This window comes from Ascaphus truei, chromosome 4 (genome assembly GCF_040206685.1).
Source record: "Ascaphus truei isolate aAscTru1 chromosome 4, aAscTru1.hap1, whole genome shotgun sequence".
Classification (NCBI taxonomy): domain Eukaryota; kingdom Metazoa; phylum Chordata; class Amphibia; order Anura; family Ascaphidae; genus Ascaphus; species Ascaphus truei.
The window spans coordinates 115,339,215-115,362,175 of record NC_134486.1 but is presented as its reverse complement, the minus strand read 5'-3'; the positions used below and the strand labels follow the sequence as shown (position 1 = coordinate 115,362,175).

Sequence of the window (22,961 nt, the reverse complement as noted above, 5' to 3'; positions counted from 1 at the left end):
CTAGCCACAAATGACAAAATAGTCATAAAACCATCGGACAAAGGGGGAAATCTAGTCATTCTCAATAAAAACAGCTATAAAAAGGAAAATTTGAGACTTCTATCAGACCCCCTCTGTTATGAGACACTTGAAGGAGACCCCACAATGAAATTCAACACTGAACTGATTAACATTCTTCAAAAAGCCCTTGAAGACAAGGTCATTGATAAAAATGAACTAGCCTATATATGGGTCAAAACACCAAAAATAGCTACTTTCTACAGCCTGCCCAAACTACATAAAAACAAGACTCCCCCTCCAGGCAGACCAATTGTGTCTGGAATAGGAAATCTTACCGAGCGGGCAAGCTCCTATGTAGACCGAGTACTCAGGCCTTTCGTCAAGGCCCTACCATCCTACTTGAGGGACACTAAGGATGTCCTTAAAAGGCTGGACGATGTATGTATCAGCGAAGACACCATCATGGTCAGCCTTGACGTAGAGGGTCTTTATACCAGCATTGACCATGAATATGGCCTTGAGGCAGTATCCTACTTCCTAAAGACAAGGGGCTGCTGGTATACCAAACATAATACATTCACCGTAGATCTGCTCAGATTCGTGTTGACACGGAACTACTTTCTTTTTGACCGTAAAATATACCACCAACTTAGGGGCACGGCAATGGGCACCAAATGTGCCCCCACTTATGCCAACCTCTACCTGGGATGGTGGGAATCCCAGGTACTGCACCGACACACTTTATTCGAGCAAATACCCGGTATGTACCTGGCAGATACCTGGAATGCGCCGCTCCTCACCTCTGACAAGCCCCGTTGCCTTTGCCTTCCCAGCCTGGGTTCATGCCTGGCTGATGGGCGGCTGATCTGTTAAATGATAATGATTAGGATTTAATAGGCTGCAATGCTTCGCGTGTCTACCAGATGGCATAAATTCATGAATTGTAATGCAGTATATATATATGTACTGTGCAGTATTGCAGCCAGCGGGAATAAAATGCTTCAATCCCTGCCTGGAAAATAACTCAATGCACTCGGGCAGAAAACAGTCACAAACCTCAATACACCCGGGTATACCCGAATTCGAGGAACTAGCCGAGCTCGAATAAAGTGTGTCGCCAGTGTAGTATTTACAGAAGGTCTGGAGGCATATACTGATCACATTGACCTCTGGGTCCGCTACATCGATGATGTGTTCATCCTGTGGCGAGGCCCAGAGGGAGTCCTCAAAGAGTTCATTAGTAAGCTCAACACGAACATGTTCAATCTCCACCTTACATTGGAATACAATAAGGACACTATGTGTTTCCTAGATTTACAAATCTCAAGGGATAATGAGGGCCTTCTTCACACCACCATTTATCGCAAAGCAACTGCCACAAATAACCTTTTGGAAGCCAGCAGTCACCATCCGAGGGCCCAGGTTCATGGCATACCGACAGGCCAATTCCTCCGACTCAAGAGGAACTGTAGCACTGATCAGGAGTACGAAAAACAGTCAAAAACTATGACACAACGCTTTGTGGATAGAGGGTATAGCCGGAAGAGTATCAAAAAGGCCTATAAGAGAGCAAAATATACCTCACGCAGAACCCTCATAATGGACAAACCACCCACAATACAAGACAAAGTGATCCGTTTCATAGGTACTTTCAACCGAGAATGGCCTAAGGCGAGAGCCATCCTGGAAAAACACTGGCCCATCCTCAGAGCGGACGATCTCCTAAGAGGAGTCACCAAAGATCGCCCCTCCATGACTAGCAGACGAGCTAAGAACTTACGTGACCTACTGGTCCATAGTCACTTTGTGGAGGAGACACCAAGAACTTGGTTACCACCAAAACCTACCGGATCATATACCTGCCAGCGATGCAGGGCCTGCCAGTATATGAACACCACAAAACAATTTGGAAATTGGAATGATACCAAGTCGTACCCTATACGCAGCTTCATCAACTGCCTCAGTATAGGTGTCATATATCAAGGCAAGTGTGTCTGTGGTAAGATCTATGTGGGGAAGACAGGCAGATGCCTTAAACAGCGGGTACTTGAGCATATAGGAACAGTGAGGAATAAGGCTGATAAACCCCTGTCAAGACACGTTAATCAGTGTCATGGCGGGGACCTTAAGGCCATCACCTTCTGTGGGATCGATCATCCAACAAGAGGACTTCGGAAAGGAGACTGGGACAAAGTCCTTCTCCAAATAGAAGCCAAATGGATTTACACACTTGGGAGCCTGGCCCCTAGAGGTCTCAATGAGGGATTTCTATACACCCCATTCCTATAACGGTAGTGTACTTCCCCATAGCACTACCCCTGGACCATGCATGTATGCACCCCCTTTGTCCACCAAATTCGCTTCTTGTCCTCATCACCGCTGGTATGTAAACCCAGTAGCATTGCCATGCCTGCGTCAGGTAGCTACCCAATCCTGTGCAAAGACCACCAAGACCACCTTAGAGAGGTCACATAGTGACTCATAGGGCCACTCTGGACCCTAACAAAATGATTTATTTATTCACATGATCATACTTAATATCAACCATTACTACCCCTGTGGCAGATCTGAAGTGCATTATTGCTTCACTTTGCATGTATCTGGCAATAAGGCAACAACATAGGATTTAAGTCAGAACTTTAATATTGCAATGTGCAGGGTATGCAGTCATACACATTGGTACACTCACTGTGCTCATTCACAGAACCTAGCATATCAAGGCACACCAGGGGTTAACCAATGACGTCATCACTGGGGGCCCTATAAATACCTGCCTAACTGCAGGGTATCCTTAGTGATACTCACCATTCGCCTTGAGAAAGCCTCTCGCGAAACGCGCGCGTCGGCTCCTTCCACACACGTGCACGCGCAGATCAGTCACTGCCTCCGCATTATTTACTAACACCGCGAGTTGATGCGGCAGTCTGCTCGTGCAGATATACATAGGATACAAGTGCCCCGATGGTCACTCGCAGCCTCTTTCAGCAGTGTATACAGGGACAGTGCTCCGATATTCATATGTCCTGAGGAACCTCACTTACAGCAATACTGTAGCTGTTTTGCTGTGTTTGTCACTCTGCACAGCATTAAGGAGGTTTATCATTCAGTTTTTGCCAGTTTCCAGCCCTCTGACATAAGCTCATGGTATAAGTCTGTCTCCCACTATTAGTGTCTCCCTCACTGGGACCTCATCGACACCCCCAGAATATACAGTCAGGATACCTACCCCTTACAAGCATAACGCAGGTTACTATAGGTCCACACACCCCTGGACATTACATTCAGTGGGTTACCTAAGGTCATCCTGACACTTATATGGGTATACAGACCTACACAGGGGAGCTTAACTGATTGAATTGATTACAACTGATGTACATAGTTTATTTGCTCTTCATGTATGTTAGTTGCTATAAGTCACATATACTATCACCTACTAGGATATAATACCAGCATTGTGACTTATAGTCTCAGCACATACCCGGACACACCTGGAGTATTCACTTACCACACAGGTCCACATCAGGAATTCTGTGCTAATATGTTACCAGCAGTTTATTAAAACCCTCTGGTACACTTATGAGTCTGATCCGGAGCCAACACGGCTACTTTATTCAGGATCTACCTACCTTCAGTACGTCGTTCTATCAACCATTTTTTAATATATACTGTTATTAATAAAGATTATGTTTTAAACCATTCACTATTCTTCAGAGAGTGAACCTGAGTGCTAAATTGGGTTCTTTCCCTCACCTTTCTACTACTGTATACACCCAAAGCACCGTTCACAATATCATTCATTCATTTGTGGCTGCAGCAGGGGCTCCCCTATTATCCCCAGGAAGATCATGTGACCAGGCAGGCACTAGATTCAATTGGTTCACTGCTAGAGAGGGTAGGGCCCTGCTTTCAGAAGAGGAAGGGGTTGTGACTTTGTAAATAGTTGCTATAGGAACAAAAATGCGTGTTACTTTAAAATACATAAAAAATGTCTTTAAATGTGTTTTTTGTTTTTAATTTAAAATGCTACAAGTATTTTCTCATAGTACAGAACACATGTAGGATATTGCTTGAACTGCAGCTTTAAGTGTAGCCAAATGGAATATTGCTCAAACTAGTGCAGACTGTCATTTTAACACTGTGTCAATGTATCAATTTTAAAGCAATTTGCTCAACTTGTGCAATCAGTGTTTTAAGAAGTGGGTACAGGAGGAGTTACAGGATTTAAGAGTTAGCATAATATTAATAATTCACTTAGGTCCAATGATTCCTTCATTATAATGGGGGCGGATAAAAGAGGAGCCATTGTGGTTCAGAATAAGAGTGATTATCAAAAGGAGACGCTTCGCCAACTCAATGACATCTCTAAGGCTGCGTCCAGGGTTGCCGCAGCCGTACGGAGGCGCGGTGAGGAAAAGCGGGTGCTTTCCCTGGCCTTGGTCCGCGCGCTGCTGGGGGCGTGTCGGGGGGGTGGGGGCTGTGACGTCACGGAGCTGGTTCGCCCTCATTGGGCGAACCGCTCACGTGACCGGCCCTGCGCTCCCTTGGGCGCTTGAATTTAAAATTTTACTAAGACTTACGCTTCCGCACGCTTGCATAAGCGTAAGAGAGCCCCTGCTAAAGCCGCTTTCATTGCGGCTGCAGGGGCTCACTGGTAAGCACCAGCGCGCCACGTCACGGCGCCGACGTCACGGAGTGCCATTGACTTTTGTCGGTCACGTGACCGGCCCTCCGCTTCCCTCAGCGCGAAAAATTTAATGAATCTGTCGGCAGCATTCCACACGCTTCCGCACGCTTGCGCACGCCTGCGGAACCGTCTACCAAAGGCCCACACATGCCGGATGCAGGAGGTAAGTTTCCTGGCTCAGCGCTGTATTTTTTACCATGGCCCCGGCCTTAGGCTGAGTCACCACTGGCGCTGAGTGCCCTCATGCTTGGAGTGCGCTCTAAGCATGAGCGCCGGGTGTCCTGCATGTACACGTGCGCGGTTGGGGGGCATTGCGGGTAGTTGAGCGCGCTGGAAAGTATAATTTTTTGTTTACCTAAGCGCCGAGCGTGTGTGAGCGAGCGCACAGCGTGAGTGGGGAGTTGCATATATCTATATATGTAAGTAACCGCCGCAAGCACCGCCCGTTCAGCGCTAGCGGGGACGCAGCCTTATGTGGTACTATGTGGCGCCACCACCACCCCCTTTCTCAAAGAATTTACATCACTCTTGGAAGAAGGATCTATTCTAGGAGTGCTTGATGACAAAGAATTCGAGTTTCTCTTCAAGGCTTATCCTATTATTCCAGTCTTTCACATCTCCCAAAGATCCATAAGGCTAAGCTGGCGCTGAGCAAGCTCATGCTTGGTGAGCGCTCCATGCATGAGCGCCGGGTGTCCGGCTTGCACGCGGGGAGGGGGGGGCATTGCGGGTAGTTCAGCGCGCGGGTAAGTATAGATTTTTTGTTTACTTACGCGCCGATCGGCCCAACAGAAAATGTAAAACAAATATATAATCGCTGCGCTTCTCCATGTAAGGAGCATGCAGCTGGCGAAGAGATTGGCCATACATCTTACATTTTCTGTTGCCCGATTTTAATCCTTAGCAGCACGCTCCTATAGGGCAACACTAATATGGTGTAATTAATATATTTGGCCAATCACCTGCAACTGCTTATTGAGCAGTCTGTGGCAGGCCAGCCCCTCCTTCTAGGTATATAATCTCCTAGCAAGGACCCTGTATTTCACTATTCACTTTACTTGCAGACATGTGAGTATCTGTACTGATATATACCACTTTTTAACTGCACTATGTTATATAAGCATATGCTTGGTTATATTAACCCTTTCACATAACATTAGTTTGCATTTAGCGTAGGGACCTGCTATAGAGACTAACCTTGACGTGGTTAGCAGGCTTGGCGTTATTTGATCAAAGGATGTAACCAAACGTCTCCTTTATCTTATAGATTTTCACACCATATATGTATATATTTATCCCCATTTATTGCTATCCCAAAGGGAGAAGCGCAGGGATTCACTGTCTGTTTTTCATATATCTATATATGTAAGTCTTCTCCGCAAGCGCCGCCCGGTCAGCCCGATAAGCGCTAGCGAGGACTTAGCCTAAGAAGTTGGCCTCCCCTCCTGGGAGGCCAATAGTCTCAAGTATTGGATATTTGGGAGATGGGCTATCCAGATATATGGATTATTATTTGCAAGTCATTGTTTGTTCACTACCTTCTCATATTAAGGACAGTGGGGACCTACTCACACAATTGGAATATGTGAGGTGGGGCAAAAATTACTGTACATATGGGTAATGCTAGACGTGACCTTTTTGTACACCGTCATAGCACACTAACATGGGATGGCAGCTGTAAGGTACTATTTGGAACATTCTAATTTATCACCAGCACTGAGCACTTATTTTGGATGCTATATACTTTTTGTTAACTGACAATTATTTCCTGTTCGATGGGGTTTCCTATCTTCAAACACGTGGAACGGCTATGGGCACCAGTTTTGCCCCCTCCTATGCCAACCTATTATTAGGTTGATGGGAGTTGTTGCACGTGTTTGGAGATGGAAACCCTTTCAGACAGTTTATCACGGTTTATAGGCGGTTTATAGATGACCTTATTTTGATTTGGAATGGGGATGTGGAAACACTTATTTATTGATTACCTCAATTCAAACAATTTAAATTTACACTTCACTTACCATTATGATTTTCATCACATTCACTATTTAGATTTATTATTATTTATTGATATACACATGATGATACACACAGATGAATTCTGTAAAGTTAATTAACATAACACCTTTTTACGGGCAGACAGCTGCCATCCCAGACCTTTACTTAGGGGAATCCCTAAGGGGCAACTGATCAGATTAAAAAGAATATGTTTTATTAACGAGGATTTCCTCTCACAATCCAGAGATTTGCTAACCCGGTTTCAAGCCAGAGGCTATTCATCAATAGAGCTTTTGAGGAAGTTGACTGTATGGACAGGTCTTCATTGTTTTAAAGCCAACCGACAGAGAAACTCTAATATGGACACCTCAACGTTTATAACAGTTCAATTCACAAGCAAAAAAAAATTAAAAAAAAAAAAAAAAAAAACATTGGGGAGTACTATCAGCAGACCCAGCACTCAAAAATGTATTACGGACGGTCAAATTCATATTTAAAAGAGCAAAACTATAGCAACTCACGTTTCCTCTAGTTTATTTCAATCAAAACAAACTAGAACAAACAATTTACGAAAAGGCTCTTTTAGATGCTTAAAATGCAAAGTATGTAAATATATGAAGGCCCCATATGAATTTGCTTCAACCGTAACTGGGCCAAGTTATAGCACAAAATATTACATTAATTGTAACACTACACGTGTAATATATTTAAGTTGCGGATGTGGCAAACAATACGTAGGGCGTACCATACCACGAGGGCTTTAAAGGTTCGGATAATGGAACATCTACGTCTCATTACAAAAGGTGACCTTTCCCATCCAGTTTCACAACACTTTACGGTTTGTAAATTTGGCAGTACAGAAACATTCAAGTTCATGGGTATCGAACATGTACCTTGCACAATTAGAGGGGTAATAGAACTAATATATGAGATAAATGTGAGTTATACTGGATATTTACATTCAAAACCAGAACCCCCCCAGGGCTTAAATTCAGATTGGGACCTTCCCTACAACAGTTTTGAAGTTTGAGCTTAATTTATATGCTGTTTATCTCTTTCCATTCCTCTATGGGCTTATTCAGGAATGTACATGAATGCGTCTTATAGCTATCATTTCTAGCTTTCCTTGGTTATTACCAAATTGAGGACACGCAGATGCCCTTTTATATATATCTTTAGTATAATGGGTCCATTGTAAGACTACTGCAGGATACATTTCTAATACCTCTTTCCATTTAAATAGAGAGCATACTGTTTTTCACTAAAACCTTAGAGATACAACTACCCCTGAGTTGATCTTGAGGGACCATTAATAAGTACAGCTCAACCCTGTTATAACGCGATCTGTTAAAACGCGATGCAAGCGTGGCTCCCAATTTTCGTATTTATGAATACTTTACAACACGATTATTGGTATCAAATACTTTATTGTACAATGCATACAATTATACATTATTTCTAACGCGATCCGCTTATATCGCGATGTGATTTTTCCGACCCCAAGCACAGCATTATAAGGAGGTTGAGCTGTACAGAGGGAGATTACATGATGTAACTTGTCCCTTCTGGACTTTTGTTATATGTTTAAATTTTATTTCCTGGGTTTATGTTTCATATTTGTGATGATATAATTTAATATAAATGATTATGTTTATGATATTTTTTTTCACAATTAGATCCTCAGTGTTATTTTAATTTTACTGTTTCTACCTTCTGTAGCATGTTTATGTATTTTTTCAAAATACCCCCATTATTATTAAATTAATTTTTCATGTTTTGTCTTCTCAGATGGGGATGCATACACATGAAACGTTCAACCAGTATCAAAATGTTTTATATAACTGTAATACTTTTTTTTTTAAGGCGTCGTTATTTTGCTTAATGTATTCTTTTGAATTTTATCATTTGTTCCATGTCACTGGAGTGTCTTTTGTTAATAAAGTTTTCATATTCAAAATCCCTGCTCGGGCGCGCTGATGTCATGTGCTTTGCGTAATCGAACCATCCTCCAATGGTTGAAGGAGTGGACTGATGGCGGTAGCACGTCAGGGGGATTAAAAGGCACTTTGGTGAGTATTTAGTTTTTAACCTTGATAAAGCGCTGATGCGCGAAACGCTTAGGCTTGTCTGCCCATGTAAATCTTCTTGATCCAATACATTTTTCAACATTTATTGATGGGAACGCACATCTCTGATCATTTTTAATCGACTATGAGGTAGAGCTCTGCCTTTTTTTCCCCTTTTTATTTTTTAATATTAAGATGAGATGCATCAAAAGCTGCGCTTATAACTTGTGCATTTTTCTTCTCTGATTACACCAAATAAATCTGCCTTGTTTAGGTGGTGTTGGCAACTGCTCCAAAGATATCTGCACCAAATGTAAGATATATACACTGTGTTCAGAAAAAACAGAACCCATCTCTTGCAGTTAAACTCACTCAATTGCCATGATGGTTTTAGGAACAGTGGTGGGATTCTGCCGGTTCGCACCTGTTCGGGAGAACCGGTACCTAACATTTTCTTAGTTCCTAGAACCGGTGCGACCAGCCCTACCTTCCACCACAGAACTCCGCACTGTGCCCTGCTGCTGCTAAGCTGTGCAGGACCCCATGTGGAGAAGCAATCAGCCGTAGCTCTGCCTCTAACACTTCCTGCATCTTCACGGCGCCAGGTCAGGAGAGGGGGGGGGGGTCAAGGGGTGGGTATGGAAGCCCAGAGTATGCACAAGCTGTGGAACCCTGGGCATCACTCCAGCAAGCCTTTGTAAGGAATCGGGGGCCACGTCCCTTGCAGCGTGACCCCTCCTTACCCACTACCAGTACTGCAGCGGCTGCTGCTCCTGCCCCCCGTCGCAGCCCATGCCGCCGCCCAGTGCATACCTTGAACTCTGCCGTCGCCATCTTGGATTCTGGCACTGGTGTTACAGACCCTCAGCTGGGCTCTACTATTTCCTGGTCTCTCAGCCACTCACGAGCAGCTCCTCGACACGCCTCCGCCATGCCCCTCGTCCGGATTGGTCACTGTCGCTTTAAATATCCTGGTTTGACTTCACTTCCTTGCTCTGCACAGCTCCTTGCTTCCTGTGTAGCCTGGAAACTGTGTCGTGCTCCTGTTTGTCTTTTCTCCTACAGATTTGAACCGGCTTGTCTGACTTTACCCTCTGGCTCCCGACTTCGGCTTACCCATCACGATTCTTACCTCTCAGACCCTTGTACACGGAAACGGATTTAACTACAGAACTCTCTATACTCCTGAACTCGGCAAGTACAACGACTATTCTAAATCTTAACCCAGGCCTGGCCACGCTACAACCACATCCCGGACCCGCTCCCTCTGCTGTCGGTGTGTATATTCAACATCCCACCTCAGTACAGGGGACTGGCCTGGTCTATGGGCTGCACAGCGTGACATTATGCAGAGCCCAATAGAAACAGACCTGACTGAGGTGGGCCAACTAATCAGGGAACTTGCGATTTGCATTGGTACTTTGGGAACTCAGATCACAAGCCTGGTACAACAGCTTTCCCAGCTTTCACTACAGCCTATTCCGGCCCCAGCCGCGCAGGGTGGCGACCGGCCATCAGAACTCAGGATTCCTACGCCTAAAGCATATACGGATGACCCTCTAGCCTGTCGTGGGTTTTTGAACCAATGTGAAATACAATTTGAGATTTCTCCCAGCCTGTTCCCCACCGGACGCACAAAGGTAGCCTATGTTTACTCTCTTTTAACAGGGGACGCCTTGGCGTGGGCCTCTCTCATCTGGGAGTTGCGTGGGGAAACCACCCAGGATTACCAGCTCTTCCGCCAAGAATTCCAGCAGGTATTTGATATTCCCGCCCGCAGAGATACTGCCGCTGCTTCTCTTGTTCAATTGTCTCAAGGTCATAGGTCCGTAGCCAAATATGCATTGGAATTCCGGACTGTCGCGGCGGAGACGCATTGGAACCAAGAAGCCCTTATTGCTGTGTTTTGGCAAGGTTTGTCCGACTCTGTAAAGGATGAACTTGCAGTTCAGCCCAGGCCCCAGGGATTGGAGGAATTGATAGCACTATGCATACAAGTGGATCAGCGCCTTCAACAGCGCCGTCATGAACGCCAGCGTCCCAGAATTTTCTCTTCTGACCCTATTCTTCCCAGGTCCTTCCCAGCTATTCGTCCTGTTCTAGACACTGTGGAACCCATGCAGATTGCCAGTCAAGAGTTCCGTAATACCGACAGGACTGCCGATAGAACCCCTGACTGGACTGCCGAAAGGTCTCGTCGCCGGAATGAGGGCCTTTGCTACTACTGTGGATCTCCTGAACATACGGTACGTTTTTGTCCTTTAAGGCCCAAAGAACAAACACGACCAATGGGGCAAGAGGGACTCATTTTGGGATCAATATCTTCTCACCCTATCTCTGAAGAGGAACTCCCTAAGAGAATTATGCTTCCAGTCTCGCTTGAAGGTCCGAATTTTCGCGTAACCACAGCCGCTTTTCTTGATTCAGGATCAGGGGGTAACTTTGTGGATCAAGATTTTGCTACTCTTAACAAGATTCCGCTCATCGCTAAGAAATCGCCGATTGGCCTCGAGGCTATTGATGGTCGTCCTTTGCAACCTGCCTTCATCACGTTAGAGACTCTTCCTCTCACCCTTTCTGCCGGTACTCATACCGAAATCATATCCTTTGACGTGATGCACTCTCCTGCTGTTCCAGTTATCCAGGATTACCCTGGCTACAACAGCACAACCCACGCATTGATTGGAGGGATGGCAAGACAATTCAGTGGGAGCCAGAGTCATACGCCTCACCATTGCCGGTCATTTCTCCTACCACAGTCCTCGCAGGAGTGGAAACGCCCCCGGTTAATGATTCCGCTCTTCCTGAAGCATATGCGGATTTCATCGACGTGTTTAGTAAGACACAATCGAAGGTTCTACCTCCTCACAGACCTTATGATTGCCCCATTAATCTGGTTCCCGGCGCTGTTCTTTCCCGAAATGTAAGTCCTACCCCTTGTCTCTCCCTGAAACTGAAGCCATGGCAGCATACATCAAAGAAAACCTTGAAAAAGGATTCATTCGTAATTCTTCATCCCCCGCTGGTGCCGGTTTCTTTTTTGTCAAAAAGAAAGATGGATTCCTGAGACCATGCATTGATTACCGAGGGCTCAATCTCATCACAGTCAAGAATCGATACCCCCTTCCGCTGATCTCCGAACTTTTTGATAGGCTTCAAGGGGCAAAAAAAAATTCCAAGCTGGACCTCCGAGGAGCTTACAATCTTGTTCGCATCCGAGAAGGCGATGAATGGAAGACTGCCTTCAATACCAGAAGCGGCCACTATGAGTATCTTGTAATTCCCTTCGGCTTATGCAATGCTCCTGCTGTTTTTCAGGATTTCATGAATGATGTCTTCCGTGATGTTCTCAACTCTTTCGTAATCGTCTATCTGGACGATATCCTAATTTTTTCTAAAAATCTTCAAGACCATGTCCAGCATACCAGGCTCGTTCTCGCTCGCCTTTGTGTCAATAATCTCTACGCTAAGCTCGAGAAATGTCTTTTTCATCAAACCTCTACTGCCTTCTTAGGCTATATAATTTCAGATAAAGGATTTTCAATGGACCCTGAAAAACTTAAGGCTGTTTTTGATTGGCCTCAGCCCAACTCTCTCAAAGCCATCCAGCGTTTTTTGGGCTTCTCCAATTACTATAGGAAATTCATCCGACATTTTTCCACCACTGTGGCTCCCATTACGGCCCTTACGAAGAAGGGAGCTGACTCGTCTGTATGGCCTCTGCAGGCCGTCTCGTCCTTCGAAACCCTGAAACAAGCTTTCGTCTCGGCACCCATCCTGCGACATCCCGATGTTAGTCTTCCTTTTACTTTAGAAGTTGATGCGTCTGATTGTGGTGTAGGCGCCATCCTGTCCCAGAGATTCTTCCCTCAAGATAAGCTTCATCCATGCGGTTTTTTTTCAAAGAAGTTTTCGCCCGCTGAAAAGAACTATGATGTTGGCAATAGAGAGCTCTTGGCTATCAAGATGGCCTTACAGGAAAGGCGACATCTCCTGGAAGGTTCCCGCGAACCTATTTCTATATTGACCGACCATAAAAATGTTCTGTATATCGAAAATGCATGTCGTCTGGGGTCTCGTCAAGCTCGCTGGGCACTATTTTTCTCAAGATTTAATTATACTCTGTCTTATATTCCTGGTTCTAAGAACACAAAAGCTGATGCCTTGTCCCGACAATTTTCTCCGGAGGAAAGATCCGAAGAAACCCCTGAAACTATCGTACCCTCTAAGTTTATAATTTCCGCCAACTCATTTGACATTCTCGAAAAGATCGTTGAAGCTCAAACACAAATTCCGAGTGGTCTAGAGGTACCGGAAGGAACTCTTTATGCGGCACCCAGGTTTCATCAAAAGATACTAGAATGGGGCCACTCTGTCCGTTCAGCCGGCCATCCCGGCTTCAAAAGAACTTTGGATCTTATCAAGCGTACTTTTTGGTGGCCTAATATGGCAAAGATGTTTCATGAATTTACTAGTGCTTGTCCAGTATGTGCACAAAACAAGACTCTTCATCAAAGACCCTCAGGCTTGCTCATGCCCTTGCCAGTACCCGAACGTCCATGGTCACATATTTCAATGGATTTCATTGTGGATCTACCCCCTTCCAGAGGGATGAATACCATTTTGGTCATCGTTGACCGTTTTTCAAAACAGGCCCACTTTGTTCCACTCAAAGGACTTCCCTCCTCGCCCACCCTAGCTGATATCTTCACCAAGGAGGTGTTTCGCATCCATGGGATACCTACATCCATAGTCTCGGACCGAGGCACGCAATTTATATCGAAATTTTGGCGGGCTTTCTCCAAGAGGCTTGGCATGGCGCTATCCTTCTCGTCAGGCTATCACCCCCAGACTAATGGGCAAACAGAAAGACTAAATCAAACGCTGGAACAATACCTGCGGTGTTTTATTTCCGATTCCCAAGATAATTGGGTTGACCTGCTACCTTGGGCAGAATTTGCAACCAATTCACTTCGTAATGAATCCACGCATGAAACCCCGTTCCTTGTGAATTATGGTTTCCACCCAAGTCGACTGCCAATCTCAAACATTCCGAGAGGAGTGCCGGCGGCTGATATACGGGTAACTACTCTTCAGAAGTCATGGATCAAGATTCAGTCCGCGCTTCTTAGCGCCGCTCAGAAATTCAAGTCTCAGGCAGACCACCGTCGTCAACAGGTCCCTAATTACAAGCCAGGGAACCGAGTTTGGCTTTCGTCTAAGAATATCAAGTTGAAGTCTCCGACCCCGAAATTAGCACCTCGATTCTTAGGGCCTTTTCTGATCCAGGAACAAATCAATCCTGTGGCATTTCGTCTGCAACTTCCGTCTTCCATGAGGAATCCAAACGTATTCCACGTTTCCCTGCTCAAGCCATTCGTCCAGAGCAAACGGTTCCCTGCTAAGACCCATAGACCCAAACCAGTCACGGTCCAAGGACAACCTGAATTCGAAATCCAGACAATCATGGATTCTCGTGTATCCAGAGGAAAGATACAATTCCTTGTTCACTGGAAGGGTTATGGCCCAGAGGAACGCTCTTGGGTACCCAAGGAGGACATCCATGCTCCAGTTCTCTTGGACCGCTTCCACAAGAAATTTCCACAGAAGCCTTGGAAGGATCGTCCTGAGGTCGATCCTGAAGGAGGGGGTACTGTAAGGAATCGGGGGCCACATCCCTTGCAGCGTGACCCCTCCTTACCCACTACCAGTACTGCAGCGGCTGCTGCCCCTGCCCCCCGTCGCTACCCATGCCGCCGCCCAGTGCATACCTTGAACTCTGCCGTCGCCATGTTGGATTCTGGCACTGGTGTTACAGACCCTCAGCTGGGCTCTACTATTTCCTGGTCTCTCAGCCACTCACGAGCAGCTCCTCGACACGCCTCCGCCATGCCCCTCGTCCGGATTGGTCACTGTTGCTTTAAATATCCTGGTTTGACTTCACTCCCTTGCTCTGCATAGCTCCTTGCTTCCTGTGTAGCCTGGAAACTGTGTCGTGCTCCTGTTTGTCTTTTCTCCTACAGATTTGAACCGGCTTGTCTGACTTTACCCTCTGGCTCCCGACTTCGGCTTACCCATCACGATTCTTACCTCTCAGACCCTTGTACACGGAAACGGATTTAACTACAGAACTCTCTATACTCCTGAACTCGGCAAGTACAACGACTATTCTAAATCTTAACCCAGGCCTGGCCACGCTACAACCACATCCCGGACCCGCTCCCTCTGCTGTCGGTGTGTATATTCAACATCCCACCTCAGTACAGGGGACTGGCCTGGTCTATGGGCTGCACAGCGTGACAGCCTTGAAGAAGGAGAAAACCTGCCTGCTGCTGCTGCTGCTCCATTGTGTTTCTGACTACAAGGTAAGTGAAGCCGCCCCCCCCCCCCCCACACACACACAGCAGGCAGAAAAAATAATAATTTTCAGAACTAACCATTTTCACTGCAAGCACTTTTGGACATTTTATTATGCTGGGACTGCTGGAACTGGGTCCCTCTGGTCTCTCTGCCCCCCTGGTCTCTCTCTCTCTCTCCGCCCCCCCCATGTCTCTCTCTGCCCTCCCTGATCTCTCTCTGCCCCCCCCTGTCTATCTCTGCCCCCCCCTGTCTATCTCTGCCCCCCCCTGTCTATCTCTGCCCCCCTGTCTATCTCTGCCCCCCCCCTGTCTATCTCTACCCCCCGTCTATCTCTGCCCCCCCCTGTCTATCTCTGCCCCCCCCGTCTATCTCTGCCCCCCCCCTGTCTATCTCTGCCCCCCCCCCCTGTCTCTCTCTGCCCCCTCCTGGTCTCTCTCTGCTCCACCCCCCTGGTCTCTCTCTGGCCCCCCCCCACCCTGGTCTCTCTGCCCCCCCACCCTGGTCTCTCTCTGCCCCCCCCCCTGGTCTCTCTCTGCCCCTCCCCTGCTCTCTCTCTGCCCCGCCCCCGGACTCTCTCTGCCCCCCCCCACCCTGGTCTCTCTCTGGTCTGGACAAAAGAAACAGTATAATGACAATCGTAGCGATATGGAAATATTTTAACAAAGCCAAATAAATAATTTATTTCAGTCAAATATTGTTGGTTTTCATTTTTCACTATAAAAGGGCTGTATGGTCTCCCGCTCTCTCCCCCCCTCCGTCTCTCTCCCCCCCCTCCGTCTCTCTCCCCCCCCCCCCTCCGTCTCTCCCCCCCCTCCATCTCTCCCCCCCCTCCGTTTCTCCCCCGCCCCTCCATCTCTCCCCCCCCTCCGTCTCTCCCCCGCCCCTCCGTCTCTCCCCCGCCCCTCCGTCTCTCTCCCGCCCCTCCGTCTCTCTCCCGCCCCTCCGTCTCTCTCCCCCCCTTCCGTCTCTCTCCCCCCCTTCCGTCTCTCTCCCCCCCCTCCGTCTCTCTCCCCCCCCTCCGTCTCTCTCCCCCCCCCTCCGTCTCTCTCCCCCCCTCCGTCTCTCCCCCCCCCTCCGTCTCTCCCCCCCCCTCCATCTCTCCCCCCCCTCCGTCTCTCCCCCGCCCCTCCGTCTCTCCCCCTTTCCGTCTCTCTTCCCCCCTCCGTCTCTCCCCCCCGCCCCTCCGTCTCTCTCCCGCCCCTCCGTCTCTCTCCCGCCCCTCCGTCTCTCTCCCCCCCCTCCGTCTGTCTCCCCCCCCTCCGTCTCTCTCCCTCCCTTCCGTCTCTCTCCCCCCCTTCCGTCTCTCTCCACCCCTCCGTCTCTCTCCCCCCCTCCGTCTCTCTCCCTCTTCCCCCGTCTCTCTCCCTCTTTCCCCACCCCCTCTCCCTCTTTCCCCACCCCCTGTCTCTCTCCCTCTTCCCTTTCCCGTCTCTCTCCCTCTTCCCCCCCCCGTCTCTCTCCCTCTTCCCCCCCCCTTGTTTCTCACCACCCCCCTTGTTTCTCGCTCGCCCCCCCCCCCCACCCCGTGAGAGAGAACCTGTTGCTAAAAAATTTGAATCCCACCACTGTTTAGGAATAATAGGTCTGTCACAGCAGATTACATGAGCATGGAGGGAAGCAGGCAGGGGGGCACAGCATGGAAAGATTGCGCACCCCTGGTGTACCTTGTGCATTATATATAGTGCTAATCTACACAGACCTACAACTGTGCACATTTTCATGCGGATTGAGTGAAAAATATAGAAGATATCAGGAAAAACTAATGGGGTCCCTTTTTTTTCTTCTGAACTCTCTATATACAAATGTGAAAGAGAGATGTAACCCAGTTGGGATTACGATGGCCTTAGCGGGTAAGCGCTGACCAGTTCTGACTGGTGATATCACTGTATGAGGGTCTGGAAGTTAGGTCCCCGGAGGAGCCTCACTGTGTATAGTGCAAATAAGTTATCTTCATGATTCTACAACAGGGTAGGTATCCCCTTACTTGTTTTGTAGTTAGGGACAGTGCCCATACCAGCTAGTGTCCACAGAAATGGCTCATCCCTAGTCTCCTGGCTCACATGGAGGAAGCCTATGCCCAAAAGGGGTTCCACGAGCCGTATCCCAAAGGCATAGCAGGATCAGCCAAACAAAAGGGGCCATAGCTAACTCTAATCCAGAACGTCACAAGGTGGCATTCAGTACCGAGAACGGGATACTGAGAACAGTACAAGAGAAGATAGCACCAGACCAAAAGGGGCCCACCGGGGATGGAGCACTACAGGCACTATACAGGCAGGGAATCAGTTAACCAAGGATGAGTAAATGCCTCTGCATCTCCCTATCAGGACGAGATTTGGGTCAGCTTGGGAAGAGAAAAGAAACAGTACAGGCAGTCCTCGGTTATCCGACAGAATACGTTACTCAAAATGGCGTTGGATAGCGAAACGTTGTAAAGCAAAACACGTTTTCCCATAGGAACACTGTTTAAATGAAAGGTTCCGTTCCTGAAGGCATTTTTAACACTAAAATACACCAAATATTTTATGCAGGAAATAAGATATGCAGCTCACACATAAATTATATAGTGTATATACTGTATTATATATATATATAACATAATAAATAATATATTATATAGTATAATATAATAATATATATATATATATACATACGCTCTTACGTCGCTTTGCAACGTTGTTTATGTGCATGTACACATAAACAACGTTGCAAAGCGTCGTAAGAGCGTTGGATAAGCCGTTTTGGCGTTGTAAAAATGAACATAGGTATGCATTGCATAGCATTGATAAGCCATTCGTTGTAAAACGAAGCGTTGTAAAACGAGGACTGTCTGTATACTGTAAACAGTGGAGAGCTCAGAGAAAATCTGCTTTTATTTTAAAGTGTATGTTGTGACTGAGCCTTTATCAACGGCAGTTAATAAAGCTTCTGTTTCTATGAAAAGTTATTGGTGCCCATCATTGCATTTCCAACGGCCAACCTGCACAGACCTAGCACTCTGAGAAGGTATCAAAGACTGAGCAAGCCATGTAACCAGACAACTTGATGTAAACTTCTTTAGAAGCCGGGCAAAGAGGGTTACATATGCATATTTGTTGCTGCTTGCAAATTGAAGCAGATGCAAATCTTTGCTATGTCTTGAATAAAAGTGTTCCATTTTCATACATATCACCCAGAGTTGTTAGGAGCTTTATACATCATCCTTCATTTTAGTTAGTTCCCCACAAAATCACCAGTAGTTTCTAGTGAATTACCTGCAAGGTAGGGCAGAAACGGGGACCAGAGGTGACGTCTCTGAAGCACGTTGAGCCTGAAACATGGATAGAAAGGAGTAATAAATGTTTCCGTCCAAAAACCCAACTATTCCCCCAAGTTGCAGTATGTCCTATTTTTCCTTTTCAACACAAGCGATGTCAGTACTTGAAGCAAACACATGGCTGTATCGGTGTAATAAAAATCAGTGGCCTAGATTCACTAAACATTGATACGGGTAAAAATATGTATTAAAGTTGAATTTTTTTTATTATTTTTTACCATATAATAATGGATATTTTAGTGGTCGAATTTAAATGTAACTACAAGCATGAAAAAGAGTAAGTAATGCCAAATTACTTCTTCATATGATATTCACCAAGCTCAAAACCGCAGAAAGAATAGCGCACATTTTTATCACCTAATCCACATTGACATTGGCCGATCTTGGCTACGTATATTATGGCCACCACAGACACAAGCAAGATAAAACTAGGCAATCTAGAATGGATTATAAAAAGACATTATGTAGAACATATTAAAGCTGCAGTCCAAAGTGCCATTTAAAATAAATAACTAAATAAGTTTAGCTACATTGCCGATCGATCCATTCTCCTGTGATCGATTGGCGAAGATTCAGGTTCATTACCGTATTTCCTCGACTCTAATAGACACAGTTTTTTTCCTAATTTCACATGGCTGAAATAGCTCTGCGTTTTAGAATCGATGTACAGGCATACCCCGCATTAACGTACACAATGGGACCGGAGCATGTATGTAAAGCGAAAATGTACTTAAAGTGAAGCACTACCTTTTTCCCATTTACCGATGCATGTACTATACTGCAATCGTCATATATGTGCATAACTGATGTAAATAAGGCATTTGTAGCAGGTTCTATAGTCTCCCAGCTTGCACACAGCTTCGGTGCAGGTAGGGAGCCGGTATTGCTGTTCAGGATGTGCTGACAGGCGCATGCGTGAGCTGCCGTTTGACTATTGGGCGGTATGTACTTACTCGCGAGTGTACTTAAAGTGAGTGTCCTTAAAGCGGGGTATGCCTGTATTTTAAAAAAAATCAGCCAGGGTGCGCTGCTGCAGATGCCGGCCGGGATATTCACAGTGTGCATGAAAAGCACATGGCTGCGATCACCCCTCCCCCCCCTCCCCTTCCCATAAGGTGCAGAGAGATCGGAGATGTCTGTCAGGACACATCAACATTGCCCAGAAGCCCCCCCCTTCCCTTCCCGAATCCCGCCCCCCCCCCCCCTTCCCGAATCCCCGTGTGAAATGCAGGAGGTGCAGAGGTAGCTGTGTCTTTCTGGATGTGTTTGTGTGTCTCTCTCTGTGTGTCTCTATGTGTTTATCATTCTCTGTGTCTCTGTCTCTCTCTCTCTGTGTTTGTCTCTATATGCGCCTGTCTGTCTCTGTATGTTTGTGTGTCTCTCTCTGTGTGTGTGTGTGTTTGTCTCTGTGTCTCTCTCTCTCTGTCTGTTTGTGTGTTGTGTCTCTCTCTCTGTGTGTGTGTGTGTGTGTGTGTGTGTGTGTGTGTGTGTGTGTGTGTGTGTGTGTGTGTGTGTGTGTGTGTGTGTGTGTGTCTCTGTGTCTGTCTCTCTCTGCTAGCAAAAGCAAGATAGGAGATTGTTAGATCATGTTATTTTTACTTTAAGGAAAGCAATGAGTACAGGAATAAAAAGGTACTTGGTAACATCATAATAAGGGCCACTAAATGTAAATGGCTAGTGTGTTTATTTATCCAGGACACCTTCCTACCCATCCTATTCTTAATGCTCTCTCATGCTCCCCTCTTTCACTGCTTTGAAATCTGATGCTGGCTGCTCTAACAGTAAAAGGGTTAAGAAAAATTCCCCCCACACTGCCCCTGCCATATCTGTCTCTCTGGTCTGTGTGTGCCCCATTCTCTCCCCCACCCCTTCCCTCCCCAACCCCTTATCACCCCCACCCCTTCCCTCCCATTCTCTCCCCCACCCCTTCCCTCCCATTCTATCCCCCACCCCTTCCCTCCCATTCTCTCCCCCACCCCTTCCCTCCCATTCTCTCCCCCCTCCCTCCTATTCTCCCATTCTGTGTCTGCATCTCTCTCCCCATTGGTTATTGAAGTGTCATGTGACTCTGCTAGCTAAAAAATAAACAAAAAAATTCTGCACATTTAATATAGTGGTATTTTTCCCCCAATTTTTTTTTATTAAATCAAGGGTGCGTCTTAGAATCGATGGCGTCTTACAATCGAGGAAACAGGGTAAATCTCTTAGGCCGAGATCAAACTGTGTGCTGGAGCACGTGCATGGCGTGACGCGCACCCGACGCTGAAGCGATCTCTACACATATTAAGGGCTAGACATGGGAGACAATCAAAAACATGGTGGGGTAAGAGAAATTGACACGTTTCAGGCGCAAATGCCCTTTGTCAAAGAGTCTTTGACAAAGGCCATTTGCGCCCGAAATGCAGCAGTTTCTCTTACCCCACCATGTTTTTGATTGTCTCTCAGGTCTAGCCCTTAATAAATTGTTGTTTAATCCCGCTTTTGGGTGTGCCGTATCCCTCATTTCTTCACCTCTGCATGCAGTGCTCCACATCTCTCCACCGAGGATTCTACTATCAATATAATTTCCATGCTGGATGCACACACCTGGAGCCAACAGTTCTTCAATTTGTGAGTAATTTTACCCTATGGATGTGTTTTACCTGTGCTTTACACACAATTATTACCATTATACACTAAATAGTTTCTCTCAAAAGTGTGGTGGTTAAAGGGTTGGAATAGCTTTACAGGCTTTACCTTTCCCACTTACACCATACATCCCACTTAGAGATTCAAGCCCTGGTGTGTGGCAACTACTATTATCTGAGTCATATGTTTGGTAATTAGTGTTGATTAAGATTGCACAATGTACCTATTGCACACTGCAATTATTCCATCTTGTGGTTGGCTCTAATTAAGGGACATCAAGATATGCTTCATGATATCATGTTCAACACTGTCGCACTGATTTTGGGACTTGACTGTTCAAACCTTCCTTTTTTGTATGTATGGTTGTTCAGTAGTTAATGCCACTTCACTTGAGAAAGGCCAGCAGGCCGAAATGTTGTGTGTTTTATAGCACAATAAATTCTTTTATTATTGAAATCTGTGTTCCCTTGTCCATCTATTACAATGTTTTCTAAGAAACCCCATTATGTTTATCCGAAGTGTTAAATGACCTCCTTACTTATACCACAATATTTTGCGTCTTTTAAATAACATTTTTATTCTGTGTGATAATTTCCCCTCCCCCCCATGTTAGTTGCTGTGTTCTATCCCTTATGGTTGCCCTCCCCCCCCCCCCCCACCCCACCCCACTCCATGAGAAACTGACGTATGCGATTTTTATACAACACTTCAAATGCAGACAAGCCAGCGAGTATGTACATGCTTGGGTACATTTCAGTGACATTTCTGCAGAGGCTAATGGCCCATCGGATTAACACAGCAGGGGTTCCTGGCAGTCCCATTCAATTTGAATGGGACTGCCAGGGACCCCCGCTGTTAATCCGATGGGCCATTTAGTCTTTCTGCAGAAATGTGTGAAATGCTGCAGCATGTACCCAGCATGTACCTGGGTCTTTTTGGAGATTGCCCCAGGTTTGTTTTAGAATAATCGTTGGCACTACAGTATGTATGTTCAGTAAGGTGAGCTATCTATGTGAATAAACGAATGCCGATGTACTGTAATTCGTAACAATTTCCCCTACCCTTTTTCTCTTCTGTACCCCAATTTTACAATAAAAATCTGTAAAAAAATTTTTTTTAAATGTTGCTGTATCATGCAGATGTTAAGAGGTTAATAAAAAAGTTATATACACTATTTGTGTTTTAAAAAAAGATATAAAATATATATGCATCAACTCAGTTTAGCTAATCTAGCCCATAACCGTACTTTAAAAACCATAACATATGGCAACAAATCTAAAGTCTGCATCCCAGCCATGCATTGTCTTTCATTTTAATTCGTTGTTTCATTATCTACTGTATGAATGTTACAAGTTCTGTACAACAGTAAATACCCCCAAGTTAAACATATTGCATCCCTTTGTAAGGCTGAGAAGTCCGGGGAAATGACTGCGCTTTCTCTTTTACCACATAGAGGAATTCATTTTCTCCATATATATGTGCAAGTTAATAATGTCAAGGAAGAAAGCAAAACATTTGGCTATTAGTGGCACCTTCATTGGGAAAGTTACATAAATGAACTGTTGATAGTCTGAAATTGTAAAACCACTAATAAAATAAATATAAATACTATTAACATAATTTATACTGTAATAAATCTCCCCTAATCCTGAACCCAGATATACACACCTGATTTCACCCATGCCTCCCTGCCATCTCTTCCCCTGTAAATTTTGTTAACCCTCTCATTTTAATACTGACTAACCTTAAAACTCACCCCACAAAGCATCCCAATAGCCTGCACTCATGTCTATTCACCCACACTCAGTCACTCCCTACCACCCATTGTGGCCAAGCACTGCCATCTACAGCACTTCTTCCCTCACCTGCTGTCTCTGTAAGTTCCCCATCAAACCTCTTAGATTGTAAG

At 45.9% G+C, this 22,961-nt stretch overlaps 1 protein-coding gene across 2 annotated transcripts in view; it reads right to left on the bottom strand.

Moving 5' to 3' along the window:
- LOC142493052 (interferon-induced, double-stranded RNA-activated protein kinase-like) overlaps window positions 1-22,961 on the bottom strand; it is a 144,900-nt gene that overhangs the window by 85,965 nt on the left and 35,974 nt on the right. For both annotated transcript variants that reach the window (XM_075596491.1, XM_075596490.1), the window contains exon 8: window positions 18,363-18,418. In XM_075596491.1, coding sequence (XP_075452606.1) covers window positions 18,363-18,418 — 56 coding nt within the window. The remainder of the gene's footprint in view (window positions 1-18,362; window positions 18,419-22,961) is intronic.